The sequence below is a fragment of the Hydra vulgaris genome, chromosome 02 (genome assembly GCF_038396675.1).
Source record: "Hydra vulgaris chromosome 02, alternate assembly HydraT2T_AEP".
In the NCBI taxonomy this organism is placed as follows: domain Eukaryota; kingdom Metazoa; phylum Cnidaria; class Hydrozoa; order Anthoathecata; family Hydridae; genus Hydra; species Hydra vulgaris.
The window spans coordinates 22,060,203-22,079,233 of NC_088921.1; the positions used below are offsets into that span (position 1 = coordinate 22,060,203).

Genomic DNA, 19,031 nt, shown 5'->3' on the forward strand with positions numbered 1-19,031 from the left:
AAATATGGTTATATACAAATTTCATAAAACTTGATGTTTTTTTTTTTTACTTTATTATACTTTTTTGTTATAATGATAATAAAGTGTAGTAACTTGTACTTAGTTTAAATGGCTTAATAATTAATAAATTAATAACAATATAATTGAAATAGCAATGTCTTATTTATCGTGGAATAGTTGCTAATTCAAAGATTTATTTAAAAATTATTACTTTGTTGTTTTACTTTGTTTTTATTAAGTTGCCTTGTTAATTATTTAATATATAAAATCACTTGTTTTTGTGACATGGATAATTAAAAAGGCAGAAGACTTGGAAGATCTTCTTGGTTCCTTCAAGGATAAATTTCTTTCAAATGGTTTTGTGTACAATATTTACAACAGAACAGAAATGCTACAGAGACAGCTAAATATTTAATTCAGCAATTTAATAAAAATGAATATAAAGTTTTAGCATTAACACTATCAATTCTGAGAGTCCAGTGTTATAAAAGGCACACATTATAGCTGGGATAGGATAGTTTTTTATTTAAGTGAAGACTTCAAGTTTCCACTAGCCAGAGCGTCACTTCTCCTTGTTCAGCCGAAGACACCTCTTTTTGCGTCTCCACATGAGACAAGGATTAACAGAGACTGTCATTCCTGTGACAAAAGAAAACTTTTTAATAAAGCCTTACTTTCGCAAAACAAAAAGCTTAAGACAGTGGTCAAAATAGTAAAAAAAGAGAAAACAACGATCAGTAAGACTTTTCAAGTTAAAAGAATGAACCAACTAATTTAAAGAACCTCAAGCCGGATCTTAAAATATTAGTTGAAGACCCAAAAATTTTAAGCTAATGTTAAATCTTTAAGAAAATCTTTGAAAACCTCAAATGAACCTTTAATGCCAAAGTTTGCTTAAAGAAAATAAAAGTTGTAAGAAGAAGAGCTTGACATTAGAATTTACTATTTTAGATTTAAAAAAAACTCAAGACTTAAAAGAAAATGATTTTACCATTGGCCGTCATTGACCATTAACCCTAACCCTGACATCAATCAGATTGAAAAAGGTTTAGATTTTACGAAAGAAAAGATTCAATGCCTCAGTACGGCTGGTTGTTAACCATTGTCTTGAAAGCAACGTGCATGTAGATGCCATAACTAAAGTCATCATGTCATGTGCGACTCTTGGTAACACGAGTTTGAAGCCTCAAGATCTGCCCAATCCGTCAGCGATTGCGCAGATGTCCAGAGAAATGGGAGTAATTGCTCTGCTACAAGTGGCAGAAACAATAATAAATGATGATGTTGTGACATTAGCATTTGATGCAACAACAATTAAGGGCAGCCACATAAATCAAATTCATTTTGCTACTAAGCAACAAATCATTACAGCCAGCATCACTGAATTACCAGGAGGCAAGGCAGAGGACTATGTAAAACACATTACAGAATTTAGCCAACACATATACAGCATATTATAAATTAGAGATTGCTGATATAAGGCAAAAACTAATGGGCAAAATAATGTCAACGCTGACAGACAGGGCCTCAGTTAACCACGCAGCCGTTGTGAAGCTTAACAGCATACTTGAAAAAGAGCTGTTAGAGTTAAACTGTCACCTGCATCCACTTGATGGAATAGCCTGGGAGACCAGGAAAGCTCTTCAAAAGCTGAATGATACAATACCTAGTACCACTTATGGGTCAGATTGCAGACCTGCAAATCTTTTGTACAGCATTTCAAATACATAATTTAAAAACTGACCTTATCAGTGTTCAAATTATGTATATGATCTAAATAATGTAAACAAACTGCATATTTCGACCTTTTTTTCATAAAATCAGAGTTTAATTGCTTTCTATATTTTAAGTCTGCATTATTGTATTTCAGATACAAGGCCAAAGGAGGTTCACATGGATTTAAATCTTTCCTCAAGCAAAGTGGATTATCTCGCAGTACTTTTCCAAGATATGTTGGCAACCGATTGCACATATTGTTTCGTTCAGCTGGCATTGTATACACGTAAAGACAGTTGGTATTCAACTATCTAGTCCATGCACTTGGTTTTTCATATATATATATATATATATATATATATATATATATATATATATATATATATATATATATATATATACATATATATATATATATATATATATATATATATATATATATATATATATATATATATATACATATATATATATATATAAATATATATGTATATATATATATATATATATATATATATATATATATATATATATATATATATATATATATATATATATATATATATATATATATATAAATGATATAATATTATTATATTTAATAATAAATCATATAAATATATATATATAAATGCATAAATTGTTTTATTCTTTTTGACACTGTTTTTAAGCACAGTCAGTTACTAGTCAACTATCTAGAGAAGTACTGCAGCAATACAACTTAACACTGATAATAACACTGAGGGCATCTCTACTAAGAGATTTCAAAAATGAGGAGATAATGACCCATCTACGAACGCTTGGACTCTGGGGCAAATTCTTCTCAGCACCTTGGATAGCCCTTTTTTATGCACAGGAAAAACAAAGAAACCATTTTGAATTTGTATGCAAGTTTTTTTATTCTCACAATATAATTTAAACATTTAATACATGTATTTATTTAGGATCTAAAAAAAATAACTTCTAATAAAAAATTACTTTTATTTAGGCTGAATATCTCAAGTCTGCAATTATAATTGTAAAAAGACTTTATGATTTATGACTTTATGACTTTAGAATTTCTATTGTCGTCACAGTTAGATGCATTTGGTCCGCCCACTGATTTCTGATGAGACAGGTTGCATTACGCATTATTGAAGGGAAGTATTTGGAGCAAATGCTTTCTGTTTTAAAAATGATAGCTAATGCTACAGTAACAGTTTTAAGAAGGCCGCTATCAAGGTACTTGACTACTAATTTCTCTTCACCGTCTCAGTCCATGCAAGATAAGGCAGTTAGTGTCCGTGTTAATAATATTTGGGTAGAGAGAACTTTCGGCTTGATAGACCTTCTTACTTGCAGGGCGCCCAATGCTGAAATTTAATTTTTAGATGGCAAGACAAAGGTTAAGGTGAACAAATATCTGGACTGGCTGTGTAATAATACAAAAGCAGAAAAAGAAAAAAATAGTTACATTTTGTATATTTAGGGGTGCTCTTTCAAAAAAAACAAGGGAAAGAGAGAAAGTTAAGAGAAGAAGAGTTAGCAAAGTTAAGGTTAAAAGAAAAAGGTCAGACGAGAGAAATGCAACAGAGAAATAGATTAGCTAGAGATATAAAAAACTTTTTATTTTATTTTAGAAAATAGTTTAGATATTGTACATAGTTCCATCTCTTTGCTCTCAGAATACCAAAAGGTCAAAGTATTAGAAATATTAAATGAGGATCCAGTCAAAATCGAAGGAGCTAGAGTTGAAAATTTATGGAATAAGGAGGGGAATGATGTAGCTTATAAGGAAAGAATAGTTATGATGTTACCACCTGCTACTGGAAAAGTTGTTAGTTTTAGAATTGCATATCGGAAAAAGGATGAAAAAGAAGATGATGCAGAAGACTTTAAAATACCAGTAAATTGCCTCTTAGCTGACGTTGCTCTTGGTAATCTAGTTTTCTATTGATTCGGGTTCTGCATTTAGTTACTGGTATTTAAATATTAGGCAAACGTTTGCAATAGTATTTTATTTTAGTTATGCATTTTAAGTTTTTTGTTCTTTTAAATTATAATTTTTTATGATTAATTTTGTTTAACTTTATGTTGTTATCAATTTTACTCCATTTTTCAATGGAGCAAAATTAACAATAATTTTTCTCCATTGACAAAGATTTTCAATATTATATTAGTAACTATTATTTATATAGCCTCCTTTCTGCAGATTAGTAATTTGTATCTCAAACATAAAGTTTATGTAATGAGTCATACAGCGTAGAAAAATTAGTCTTCTTTTGCACTTAGTTTTAGAACTATGAATTTTTAAAATCCACACTCGACAAAATTTACCCCAACCCCACTTTGTTTTTTGTACCTGATAAGATGAAAATAAGCTATTTGATCTATAAAAAATGTATTAAAATAAAGATCTAATAATGATGAATCACTGTTTTAAATTTTATTACATTATCTCAGTCGGTTTTTTAGTTATGCAGTTTTTAGTGCCAGTATTACAAAACTTTGGTCATGGTTTTTCTGAATTTTCTATAGCAAAAATTATCCAATTTACACACGGAAAAAAAGTCATAACTTCCGTCATAATTAACATAGACAGACAAATGAGGTGTCATTGGTAAGCTCTCATTAAGCTCTATGTAGGAGTATAAGTTTTGTAACTGTATTATTACATTGAATTTTTTATCAAAACACCTAAAAATAGCATTATGTATAGAAGATATTTGTTTGTTCTCAATATCGTTATGCAAAAAACAATTACACAAAGATATAGGGAAAACTATCATATCACTATAAACGATGTGTATTTGCCTAGTAATAAATTTCTTGTTTATGCTTTAAAAGAATTAGTAATTGTTTCGAAAGCAATTCAAATGGAAAACAAAGAAAAAAGAGGAACACAGTTTTTTGAGAGTGGAAATGCTTTTTCAAATCAATCTGAGTGAAGACCTTACGATAAAAACGAAACTTTTGAATTGAATAGGATATCTTCCTATCAAATCAAGTTCCAAATATAAATTTCGATTATCATGCACAAAGAGAAAAGAATTTTTCAGAAGCTGAACCTACAAAAAAAGTCATTTAACAATCTTGCGGTAAACCAATGTCAAACGCTTAAACAAAAAAACAACCACTATTTCAAAAAGCCTTTGCAAATACCTCCGCTCAAAACCAATTGACTTCATGTACTGTATGCGTATGTCCGATTAAATAAATTCAAAAATTCTAAAAACACAATAAAGGATGTCGATGATCTGAATAATTTCATCTTAGTAAGTAGAAATAAAAGACCCTCCGGTGAAGAAGCAAATTTTTCCTCGAAAAAAGCATAAAATTATCGAGCCTGTTTTCGGCACTAAAACTCAAGAAGAAAAAAAATAGCTGGCCAAAGAATAGTTCGTCAATTTGAACTTTTTGTTGGAGGCGTTAGCAATCAAATAAATGAAGAGGATTTAAAAGTCTTTATAAAAATGGAAATAGGTGTCACTGCCATCAGTTAATTTAAACAAATAAAGTCAGTACAACAGATCTTGCAAAGTTTCAATAAACAACTCTGACAAAAACAAAATATTCAACCTTGCTCTATGGGATAACAATATAATAGTTAAGCCGTTTCGAAACATGCTTTTATTTTCAAACAGTGCTCTAAATCTGGAAATCAATGAAAACCAGGAAGCTTTCTATAAGCAAAAATGGATTCAGACAGCGCATTAATGGAAAACATACTTCCGAAAACATTTAAAATATGTACTTTTAACTTCCATGGACTAAAGTCAAACATTGAAAATACTGAATCGTTGATAACTTCTCATGATATAACTTTCATATACGAACATTGGCTATCAAACCTAGAATATTCTATTATCAAAAATATGTCTAAAAACACTCACTCTTCATACTTCCATTAGGCAAATAAACACGAGCATGGTCGATCATTCGGTTGAAATGCGTTTTTTGTTCGGAAAAAATTGTTTCAAAATGTCATTATTCTCTACGAAGATAACCATATTCTCGAAATAAACCTTATTAAAAATATTACTAGCATTATCATTATTGGTGTTTATCTCTCTTCATCACGAAATAATAGAACATCTTTGGATGAATACAAGAATCAATTAGATATAACTAAAGGTCTTTATTAATAATTATAAAAATGTTGGCGAAGTAATTGTACTCGGTGACTTTCAACCGTTTCCAGACGGAATATATGATTTATTAGAAAGATCGATCTTCACAAAAAATGACTACTCCACCGCCACGACTATCAGAATTCAAAAAAACAAATGATTTTGAACTAGTAGACGTAGTTAAAGGTTCAGGCCCTAAAATAACGTATCAACATCATACATTACAAAACGCATCTTACATTGCTCACATAGCTCTTTCAAGGAATACTTCTCTTTAGTATGAAAATTGTATTGTAGCCTCTTTTTCATCTCAAAATATGACTGATCATTTGCCAATATCAATTGTAGTTGGACTCAGTGGGCAATCTCTCCAAGAAAATGTTAACAAAATTATAGTCAATAATAGCATTCCTAATTATGTCTGGAATAATCAAAGTTTTATAGAATTATATAATGAGTGTTTAAATAACAATTTTAAAAGTTTTCACTTTGCGAGTAGGAATTACGACAAAGAACTTTTTGAAATCTATACTTTTATTACAAAAAGTGCATCTGAGGCTCTTAGCCAACACTTATTCTTAAAAAAACAATCTTTATACTCAAAATTTTGGTGGACATCCGAGTTCAGCAGGAGCAAAAAAAAGCTCAAAATTGTAACCTAATCGTGCAATACACAAAATTCAAGAAGCCCAAAAAACTTCTAGAATACCTTCAGATATGTAAAGTGTGATATAAACTTAAAACTATATACTATAAATAATAAGAAGGACGAATAATCAATCACTAAAGAATTTGCCGATAATTTTTAAAAATGTTTAAATACCAAAGCAATAACGCATACTGCTTTGAATTTTTAAGTTCGATCTTGCACCAAGTCACTCTTCAATGTTTCCAAACACAGTAAAAATTATATTCATTCTTTGTTTTACATCCAAGATGTATCAAAATTGTACAACAAAACAAGTTAAAGTTATTTATTCGCATAATGAGCAATAAAACAAACTTTAGTATTGTAAATTCGCAGTTTAAAACAAAACCGCTAAGCACCCCTTTTTAGATGATGTTTTTAGATAAGTTTATGCAATCAAAATGAACTAAATCTAGAGAACTTAATGCAAAACAATATGAGTGTTTCTGATACGGATCAAGAGATCTTAACAATTAAGCTAATAAACAAAAATTCTAAAAACATTCGCTAATCAAGACTAATCAAGAGAAAAAAAAAGTTATATTTCGGGTGACTTCAACTTCGACTCTTCAGAGTAAAGCGAAAACCAAAGAAAACAACATTTTATAACGTTTTATATGAAATGGGATTGCCATTATAGGAACCATATTTTATAATAATTTATTTGAAAGGGGTTCCCATTATGGTAACCATACCAAATAGATAGACAAACTAGAATTATCATTTGTCAACTTTAATTAATATATTACCCGCAGAATATTTTAATAAATCGCTGAAAAAAAAAACAAAAAAAATTCTAAAAACTGATATTTCTTATCATTTTCCCATACTTTTTTCTATATAGAACTGGAAACACATTATCTTTAATGATAAGTTAAACATTATCTATCAGGCATTTTTTTTAAACTTTCTTTAAAACCAATAGCGCTAGTTTTCTAACATGCGAAATAATTCTCGAAGCAAAATAAATATTATCTTCTTGGATAACTAAAGGACTAAAAATGTCTTCTAAAACTAAAATAAACGTTGTATAATAAATACTTAAAAACAAAGTCCGAGAAACATAAACAAAATTACAAACTACAAAATGCTAAATAAGTTATTATTCAAAACTGTTAACACAGCACTAACATACCTTGCAATAAAAGTTGAAAATAAAATAATTATTGATACTAATAAAATAGCGATTATAAGTATAACTATAATGTATATGTATATATATATATATATATATATATATATATATATATATATATATATATATATATATATATATAAACTATGTTAGTGTATTTTACAAATAGAGTGCTTAATGTTCTTAAAGAATAGAGCAAAAATAAATTAGTAAAAAACGCTTATCTAACTTTTTCTTCTACTTGAAGTTTCACCATTGCTGAATCATCAGGAAGACAGAGACGTATTTAAGGAGGGGGGGCCAGGGGGCTTTGGCCCCCGGGCGCCACGTTTTGACAGGGCGCCTGCTTTTTGTATGCTAAAATTTTAGAAAATCAAAAAATAGTCATTTTATATCGTTTCACAAAAATTTTTTATATTATTATTATGTCCAAATCATAAACCATATATAAATATATTTTAGGCCATACATAAATCAAATTTTATATTATTATTATTATGACCAATTCATAAACTTGCAAATTAAACATATTTATGTGCTAACTATTCATCCAAAAACCTTGGTTAATACAAAGTCACATGTTAAAACAATTTATTTATTATAAATATGCCTCCTGAACATGATCCGATAGTGTAATGGATAAGTTCTACTCTCGTGCGCCGGCGTTCCGAGATCTGTTCCCACTAGTATTCCAATTCTAAATTTCTTTAGAATAAGTGATTTTTAATTTTTATTGATTAAATATTTGATCCTTATTTATTAATTAGTAAATAACATACTAGAATTTATTAAATGGTGGGTTTTACCTATTATTTTCATTTTACGCTTAATTAACTTTATTAACTGAAATAGGTATAGACTCAGCTATTTAGTTTTAAAAAATGAAATAATTCTTCAAAGATTTTCTTTACATTTTCTAAAAAAAAAAACTCCTCAAAAATACTTTAAACTTTCAATAAACTTAGTGCTAATATGCCCTAATCAGTTTGTCTTTTATCTTATTTTATATAATTTGAAGTAATAAGCAGAATAAATTACGCATTAATTATATTAAATAAGCAGTTGGATTTAGATCGCCTTTTGAGGCATACTTTTTTTTGGTAACCATCTTGTATATACCGCGTGTGCACAATATAATTTATATTTTTATTATTATAATTATAATTGGAATTTTAAAGATTGTTGTTAGTTTTTTTCATTGTTGGCCGAAGTAATTTTCTCTTCAGTATGTTGTCTGCTTAATGCCTTGTATTACAGTATACAGTCTTGAAAAAGGTAAACATTTGTATTTCGATTATTCTTTTTAGTTTTTGTATTAACATTATTGTTATCATATATCATTTGTATTCTGCCTACTGAGTCTAGTTATTTTTTTATATAATCTTTAATATTATCCAAAATTATGCTTATTGCATCATGGTATAAACTTATAATAACTCATACCTTTTAGGATTCTTATTTTAAAAAGCGATGAGTGTTTATACTAAAAAGCTTAGCGGCGCAGAAAACCGAAAACGACCTCATGCAAAAAAATGAAGCTCAAGCGAAAATACTTTTAAAGACTGCTAAGTTAGAAATATATTTTAGCTTTACAGATAAAGAGCCTCACATATCGCCAAGTAAGTTTATTTTGCTAGAAAACTATACGTTTCATTAATTTTGCAAATATATTATACATATAAATACATATTGTTATGTTATTTATTGTTTATACTTCAAATTGTTATTTATACTACATATTGTTATGTTGTTTATTATTTAATGTAAATAATTTATATTTAAAATGTAGATATGCGTAGTAACCGTTATTTATGTTTTCAGTTCAAAATGTAGTAAATAATACAAGCAATCAAAATGGTTACAGCTTTATTGTTAATGAGAATAACCTATCAAATCCAGACGATCTAATATTAATATTATCAAGTAAGAGCAGTACTGAAACTAGTAAAACTCTATTGACTACAGAATCTGAAGAACTAAATGATACACCGTGTTTGTCCATGCATGAACATAACAAACCCGAATGTTTATTGTAAAATCTTTATTTAAAATTTAATCTAATGTTTAAATAATATCTTTTGGTACATCCATGTTATATAAAATTTATTATATTTTTCTCTATAGAAACCAAAATGATCACAGATTCACTGTTAATAAAGATAATCTATCAAATCCAGACAATCTAATATTATCAAATGTCAGCATTACAGAAACGAGTAAAACTCTATTGTCTACAGTATCGGAAGAAATAAATGATACACCACGTTTGTCAATGGATGAACATAACAGTCTTCCTAAACAATATATTGTTCCTGAGTAAGCTTTTTTTAATTTTTTAATTTTTTTTATGGCATGTTACAATTATAAACATGTACATAGGTAGTCTGTTTGTTTTAGTCGCTTGTTATGTGAAATTGTGTAAGAAAATAAATTATTAATAAGTATATTACACTCTGTACATTTTAAACGATACCTATATTCTCTAGTTATATTATGCATTTATCTCTATTATCTAATGCTTGAATGTTTTTTGTAAAACTTTTTTTATATAATTTGTTATAAACTGTGAATAATATTTTTTGGTTTTTCTATATTAAATAAACATATTTTCTCTTTAGAAATGATCCTGCCAATTTGCTAAAAAATCAAGAAACGATAGATTATTTATCAATCAATGGATTTAACCAAAATTTAGAGAACAATAATTTCCAAAAGTCAAAAAGAGTTTACACTCAAATAATTGGTGGGGAAAGACGCACTCGTTTTCGATATTTGTCAAAAAGTATTTTTGTATCTACTGTTGTTAATGGTGAAATAATTAACCGAACATTTTTGATTTACTCAGAAAGTAAAGGATCAATATTTTGTGCACCCTGCTATTTATTTGGTGGGACTACATCGTTTGCCACAGTTGGTTTTTCAGATTGGAAAAAAGGAGAAGAAAAAATCAAGCGTCATGAAAATTCACAACACCGCAAATTGTGTGTAATGAATATGAAAGGAAGAAAAGAAGTATTAAATCGAGTTGATCAAAAGCTAAAGAATCAAGTAGAAACGGAAATAAATTATTGGAAAAATGTATTGACAAGAGTTGTAGCTGTTGTGAAATCCCTTTCTTCTCGTGGAATGTCTTTTAGAGGCGATGATGACCGTTTTGGATCTGTTCATAATGGGAACTTCATGATGAGCGTAGAGCTTATTGCTCAGTTTGATCCTTTTTTAGCACAACACATTGAGAAGTTTGGAAATAAAGGAAAAGGTTCAACATCGTACCTATCATTTAATATATATGAGCAGTTCATAAGTATAAGTATAAAAAGAAATAAAGGAAGCTAAATACTTTTCCATCAGTATTGATTCTACTTCTGACATTAGCCATGTAGATCAACCGTCATTTATTTTTCGATATGTTCAAAAGAATGGTTGTCCAGTAGAAAGATTTTTAGGTTTTTTACCCAATCCTGGGCATAAATCTGAAGAATTAGCAGATGCTGTATTTTTAGTTTTAGAATTGCATGGATTAGATATTAACAATTGTCGTGGTCAAAGTTACGACAATGCGTCTAATATGTCTGGTAGATATACAGGACTTCAGGCTCGCATTAAAGAAGTTAATCCTTTAGCTACATTTGTACCATGCTCGGCACACTCTTTAAATCATTTTGGTGAATGCGCTGTGGACTGTTGTATTTATGCTTCTGAATGTTTTATTCTGCTTCAAAATATTTACAAATTTTTCTGTGCCTCTACATGTAGATGGGAAATACTTCGAAAGAATTTGATTAAAACAAAAAAATATATCACTTAAAAAACTATCAGATACCAGGTGGTCAGCAAGATCTGATGCAAGTATTAGTTTAAACAAAAATTGGATTGAAATAATTAATGCACTGTCTTTTATCAAAGATGATAAAACAGAAAAATCCATTATAAGATCAGAAGCTAACGGGCTATATTTAAAACTAGACAGTCTTGAAACAGCTATAATGGCCACATTATGGGGCGATATACTAGAAAGATTTCACAAAACTAGTAAACAATTGCAGTCAGTTGAGATTGATTTAGAAACAGTTGTAAGTTTATACGAATCTTTAATTCGATATGTATTAGATTTAAGGAGTATGTTTGATATCTATGAAGAGAGAGCAATTAATAAGTCGGGACACAATACATATCGAAAAATACGAAATAGAAAAAGAAAACTAATTGCAGATGAAAAAAGAGGAGAAAAAAATTTTGAAATTCGAGACTCTTTAAGAATTAACACATATTATGCTATTATTGATAAACTTCATTCTGAGCTAGAAAGAAGAAAATTGTTCTATGATGAAGCCAATAAAAAATTTAACTTTTTATTTCAAATAATAAAACTATCGCCATAAGAAGTTTACAAAAAAGCAGAAATACTGCAAAGTATAGATATAAATGATATTTCATCTTCATTTGCTAACGAGTGTGTACAATTTAGAAGTTATTTGATGAGTTTAACTGAAAGCGTAAGACCTAAAACTATAATAGATATTTATAAAATGATCAGAACTGAAAAACTTCAAGAGCTGTTTCCTTACGTAGATATAGCATTAAGAATATATCTATGTTGTCCAACGTCCAATTGTTCAGCCGAGAGATCATTTTCAGCATTAAAGAGGATTAAATCTTATTTGAGGTCACGAATGACAGGTGATCGTCTTAATAGGTTAGCAATTCTATCTATAGAATCTGCACTTACCATAGATATGAACTTCAATGACATTATAAATACATTTGCAAAACAAAACTCCCATAGAAAATTATGATTTTCTATAGTGTTTAATATAACTTAATATATGTTTATATAGAAAATGTTTTTGTTTTTTAATAATCACCCATATCAAAGTTGACAGTTATTTTAAAAAAAGGGCGCTTAAAGAAAAAGTGCCCCAGGGCGCCAAAAGTTCAAATACGTCTCTGTAGGAAGAGTAAACTCTTTCTGATGATCCAGCAATGGTGAAACTTCAAGTAGAAGAAAAAATGAGATAAGTGTTTTTTACTAATTTATATATATATATATATATATATATATATATATATATATATATATAATATATATATATATATATATATATATATATGTATGTATATATATATATATACATATATACTTATATATTATATATAGATATATATAATATATATATATATATAATATATATATACATATATATATATATATATATATATATATATATATATATGTATATATATATATATATATACAGGCTTCGGCAGGTATGGCGGGCTATAACCCGTGCCCGTCTCCGCACCCGTCTAAGTCAGTTTAGACGGGCCAAAAAAAGCCCGTCTCAAAAATAAATTTTGGGTAAAAAATAAGGTGAATTTTATGATGTTTTTTTATTTATGTACTATTTTAAAATTTCTCTTATGACATAATTTGAATATGGATAGCAAAATCCATGTTATAATTTTTTATATTCAAATGTAAAATTTAAACAATTACAATTTAAACAATTTAAATAATATAACAAAATCGTACAGTTTTTCAAACGACGATAACTGATTGATATAATATCAAATTACCGTATCATATCGAGTATAATATCGAATCGATATAATATCGAGTTACCGTATTATGTTAAAAATTTAATAATTATTTGATTAAAAAAGGGAAATATACGCATTTGATGCACAAGAATAAGGATTTTATTTTGGGTTTTTGGTATTTATAATAATAACGATAATAAAAAAAATTATCGATGTGATCTTTTTGAAAATGAAAATGATTACCAATATAAGGTTGTTGCATGCACTGCTGATGGTGCAGCTGTGAATACAGGAATAAAGACGGGTTTATTAACACAAATGGCAGCGAACCGTCAATGGCTTATTAAGATACATTGTTCTAACCATCGAGTAGAGTTAGCTATTAAAGATGCGTTTCAAAAATCAAAATTTAAAATGGTGGACGAAACATATTCTGCAATCTTTACACTATTAAAAAATTTTGGGAAAATTAAAGATATGGTGAAAGCTGCATCAGAAAGTGAAAACGTATTGTATCAAAGTCTTACTAAAGTTACAGGTAATTTTAATGATCGTTTATTTTAATGTTATTATTTTATTGTCAACGAAGTAACTCCAATTCGTAAAATTGAAAGTATTTATTAAAATTATTTTTAACCTATATATATATATATATATATATATATATATATATATATATATATATATATATATATATATATATATAGATATATATATATACATTATATATATAATTTAGGTAATAGGTTTGTGTGTTATCGTCGTTATGCTTTAAAACGAATTCTGGCGCTGTGGAAACCCTTAACAACTGTTTTTGAAAATGTTATTGCCGATTCAAAGAGCACACCTACAGTAAAAGTTAAAGTTAACGGGTTACTGAAAAAGTTGAAATCCTATCAATTTATGTGTTTAGTCTGCTGTTTCCTCGATATATTAGAGTTAATAACTCCAGTATTAAAAATGTTCGAAAATGCAGGGCTTATGGCTTACGAAGTAGAGCCTATTATTCAAGAAACAAAATTGAACTTGCAAGAAGCCATTCAATGCCCTATTCTCATTGTGTTGGCATCGATTGTTTTGTCTTGTCATATTGTATTCTTAATTAACATTTTCTACTATGTATTAATTATCATTTTTACAGTTTTAAAATGTCTTGGTCAAGGGCAATTTGGATGGTAAAAAAAAAGAAGAAGAAGGAACCATTTCAACCCAATGGATTGAAGAAAAATTTATTAGATGGCCATTGAAATCGTTAAATTTTATTAAAATGTATAAGGCACAAACTGTTGCGAAGGATGATTGGCTGTCTTTTCCACTAATCAAAATAAAATTATCTGATGGTATATAACAATGTTTTTTTTTTAATGGAAATTTTAGTAACATAAATAATAGGAGCATGAACCTGAGCTATTTTAAGGGATAATTTGTCACCATTTTTATTTAGCATTTTTATTTACATTTTAGAAGGCTGTTACTTTGCTGTAATTTTTGTTTTTCAACTAATAAATGTATATAAAAAAATTGTTACTTTCAAATCATCTTCGAGTAACCATATTAATTAATTTTCTTATATTTTACAATAGAAATTTTTATTATTTTGAATGTTTTTTATTTATAAATGATAAAAGAAACTATTTTGTATTATAGATGACAAAGAGAATGTTGATTTGTTTAACTTCACATCAAATAATGAATCAGATTTTAACATCGTTGTTTCACCGAAGCGAAAAAAAGTTTGTTTTAGTAAAACAGGTTGATAGAATTAGTTTAACTCATCAATTTGCTTAGTTAATATGCATAGACATTGTATTTTAAATAACTATATATATATATATATATATATATATATATATATATATATATATATATATATATATATATATATATATATATTAGACTGCTTCATTTTGGGGTCATGAAAAAATTTAAAGTACCATGGAGTCTTATCTGCTGCGCAGACCCCTATTTTATTAATAGAATTTTTTTTCAATTTTGACTATTTTTAGGGGTTGCTCAAGTGCCCCAATTGCCTGAATTTAGACCTTTTTAAGCCTATTTTTAGCATATTTGAGCAAGTTCTAAAACTCAAAATAATTAAATTTTTTTTCTTTCCAGAGTTTCTTCTAAGTTAGAAAAAACAAATAAAAATGCATGGTATTTTTATTTATCTGAAATATTTCATGCAAATCTATTTATAAAATCCCAAATTTAGTGCAATTTTTTCCAATTTTTACGCAACGTAATAACTTTGTTGATATGTAAAGTCATAAAACGTCTAGCGATTTGATTTTATATATTTCTTAATAATAGTGTTATTTTTTACAAATATTATGCAATATTTTTATATTGTTTTTTTTTGTTTTTCTTGGAGGTTTTTCTTTTTCCTACATACTTCCTTTTGTAATTGTGCATGAATAAAAGTGAATCTTGTCTTTTTTCTTCCTTTCTGGCAATATCAATGTTGTCCTTTATGAGTTTAACAGTTCTTTCAGAGCAATCATTAACAACTGCAAGATTAAAAATAGCATCTTTAAATTTTAAGTAGAAATCGTTACAAGTCTAATACTCTGGCGGGGTTTTCATCCATTGACAGTCACTTTTACTCTGCCCTATCATAAGGAACAAAAGCCACGAATTTTCTGTGACCAATTCAACTAAGCTTGGTGGCTTCGGTCCACTGAAGTCTAAAGAATTGAGGACCTCCATGTTAGCTTTTATTCGGGCTAACGAATATTTATCTAAGCTACGAAATTCAAAGCTGTATAATTTTTGAGCAATTTCACCTCTTTCTTCACAGTTTTCATCAGCTAAGGCAAGAACAACAAGGTAAGGGTCCAGAAACCACGTGTGCCGTTTGTATATATATGTGTGCCATATGTATATATATGTATATATATATATATATATATATATATATATATATATATATATATATATATAATATATATATATATATATATATATATATATATAAATATATATATATATATATACATATATATATATATATATATATATATATATATATATATATATATATATATATATATATATATATATATAAATATATATATATATATATAAATATATATATATACATATATATATATATATATATATATATATATATATATATATATATATATATATATATATCATACTTGTTAACTTGGTACCTACCTGACGAGGAGCCACAGCAGATAGTTCAGCTTTGAGAAACCAGGTAGTATAGAAAACAGCCACAAAAGTTGCCACTTCAGTAATTTCATTTTTCAGTCGATTTGTCAGACTGGGTATTGCATCCATCATAAGCTGGAGCTTTAGGTAGTAGATACCTATAAAAATATACATTTTTATTTTTTTTGAAAAGCTAAATATTTGATCATGTATAACAAATTCATTTTTTTTTGCTATGAAGCTATAATTTTTAACTTTGGACATTTTCCTATCATAAACCTAAAACTCTCTACCTTTTGCCATAAAACGGGCATGATGAATTGCTCCGGGTGTACGAAACTTGTACTTTTCCTCAGAAAGCACCATAAGTGTAAGCTCTGTCAGCTCAATGTAATACAATAAACATAGGTATAATACAATAAACATAGGTATGTATACTTTTGTCTTATAAAGAATAATAGAATTAAACAAGAAAAATCTAGGATATATTACTACTTCATAGTACATATTGTATACATAACTACATATTAAAACATCTAGTCATCGGGCTACCTTTTTCAGAGACCCATGGGTGATAATATTTCTGCAGAACGTTATGCTTTCATGCTTTTGATGACCAAGCCATGTTTCATCTGGAATAGTCAATCTTCTCAACACCATTTTATTTAAAATGTCAAAAAAAAATTAAAGAGCTCAAAATTGAAGAAATACTAGGGTACAATAATATTTTACAAAAATGTTAACCAATTTTGTAAAACCCTACCTGGTTCTCTACATCAAGATCATTCCATGTTGATTTTAATATTTTAAACAGCATATTATCTGGTCCAGAAGTAGCACTACTTGGATAATTTTTCCAGAAATGTGTTATGTGTAGCTCGTTTATATGATGTCGGCATGCAATAGATAAAACTGGTCGCTGAAAAACTTCATTTACCAGTAAAGAAACAGCTCCATTTTTGTTTCCTCCTTTTTTCAATTTCTGATAAAGTTTGTCTTGATTTGTTTTTTTTTAACAGTTTCCAAGTTAGGATCAGCTTCTCTATCTTTTTACTAAAAAATGTGATTTGTAGGTTCTGAACATTTTACAACACATCTATTTCTGTTAATTAATTTATTTAACAGCAGATATTTGTTATATTAATTGTTTTCCTCTAATAATATACAAATAAAACAAAAACAAATACAGTCTGGTACCTACCTAATTGTTTGTAATTGCAAAATCTGAAATCCACCCTTCAACCAAGGTGCAATTAACTTTGAAAGAGTGCAGCATAAAGACTTTTTATTATGGCATCTGATTTCAAAGTGTTTTGTCAACGGACAGTGGATAATTCTACTTTCTTTTTGTTTTGGATGCTTCTCCTTTAAATGCAAGAAGTATTGCAAAACCTCTTGCTCTGTAGAAAATTTGTCTTTTGGTAAGGATGACCTGGATTCCCCAACCAAAAAATTTACTTTTTTCTTACTTTTTCCCGACATGAATAAAACTGTAGTAAATAGCTCTAATAAGCATATGAAGTAAGTGTATCATGAAAGTTATCAATAATTATTTCCCGCGTTTTTAAATGAAAATTAAATATCGTCTTTGCTAAAAAGTAATTCGCATAACGTGTTTAAGCAAGTACGCTAAAGTATTAAAGTAAATGCGAAGCGTAAAAATTGGTAAAAATCCGCATAACTATGCAATTTTTTAGTTAGGTTTAGACAAAATATTTTGAGCAAATTAAATTACCATGCATTTTTTTTTTTCTATTAACTTAGAAGAAACTCTGGAAAGAAAAAAAATAGAATTATTTTGAGCTTTAGAACCCGCTCAAACGTGTTGAAAATAAGCTTAAAAAAGGGTAAATAAGTCTAAAATTAGACCATTAGGGCACTTGAGCAACCCCTAAAAGTGGTTAAAACTCAAAAAAAAAAAAATCTACTAATAAAATAGGGGTCTGCGCAGCAGATAAAACTCCATGGTACTTTAAATTTTTTCATGACCCCAAAATGAAGCAGCCTAATATATATAGAGATATAGATATATATATATATATATATATATATATATATGTATATATATATATACATTAATGGCATTTGATGGCTCGACATCATCGAGTTTACAGAATACAGATCACATGTCTAATCGATCATAAAAATATAGTAAAAATGATTAGTTGCTGGTAGAATTTAGAATAAAATTGGTTTATAGCACATCTTTATATGATTTCAAGCACAAGCAAAGCCAATTTTAACTTTAAATATTTTAGCACTTAGCAATAGAAAACGTAACTTTTTTAAGCTCGTTTAAACACGATCACAACAGCACACTTGGGTTGCTTGGTCGGTCTTTCATTAGTTGGAGACTGTACAACAAATTCATCCATAGATACTTCATCGTGTGAGGAGCTCAACTTCGATGATTCTGCTTTTTCCTTATCTTCATCTTCAGTTTCCACATCTGCCTGCATTAATTGCTGTCCTGTTTAAGCTGCTCTTTGCTGGAGTACTAATCGTTCTTTAAGTATTGCTAAATGCTTATTGCGGAAAAACATTTTATTGTCCACATATCCAATGTATCCGGTTCTAGATCTTTTATGCAACTTTAGAAACAGTCGGTCTTCCTCATTCTTGATAAGGTTGTCAGAATCAGCATGACTGATATCAAACAAAATAT

General features: G+C 28.1%; 1 protein-coding gene across 1 annotated transcript; it reads left to right on the top strand.

The window, feature by feature from the left end:
- The first annotated feature begins 10,017 nt into the window (after positions 1–10,017).
- Positions 10,018–12,030, top strand: LOC136075929 (uncharacterized). Its single transcript, XM_065789377.1, has 4 exons — positions 10,018–10,034; positions 10,267–10,917; positions 11,000–11,334; positions 11,468–12,030. Exons 1-4 carry the CDS (start codon positions 10,018–10,020, stop codon positions 12,028–12,030), a joined length of 1,566 nt encoding a protein of 521 aa, XP_065645449.1.
- The last annotated feature ends 7,001 nt before the right edge of the window (positions 12,031–19,031 follow it).

What these genes read in the sequence shown, in the direction of transcription:
- LOC136075929 (XM_065789377.1), top strand. An exon ending in AAAGGAAAAGGTTCAACATC is followed by an intron (nt 10,918 to 10,999) that starts GTACCTATCATT and finishes CTTTTCCATCAG; the next exon opens with TATTGATTCTACTTCTGACA. An exon ending in TGAATGCGCTGTGGACTGTT is followed by an intron (nt 11,335 to 11,467) that starts GTATTTATGCTT and finishes AAAAACTATCAG; the next exon opens with ATACCAGGTGGTCAGCAAGA.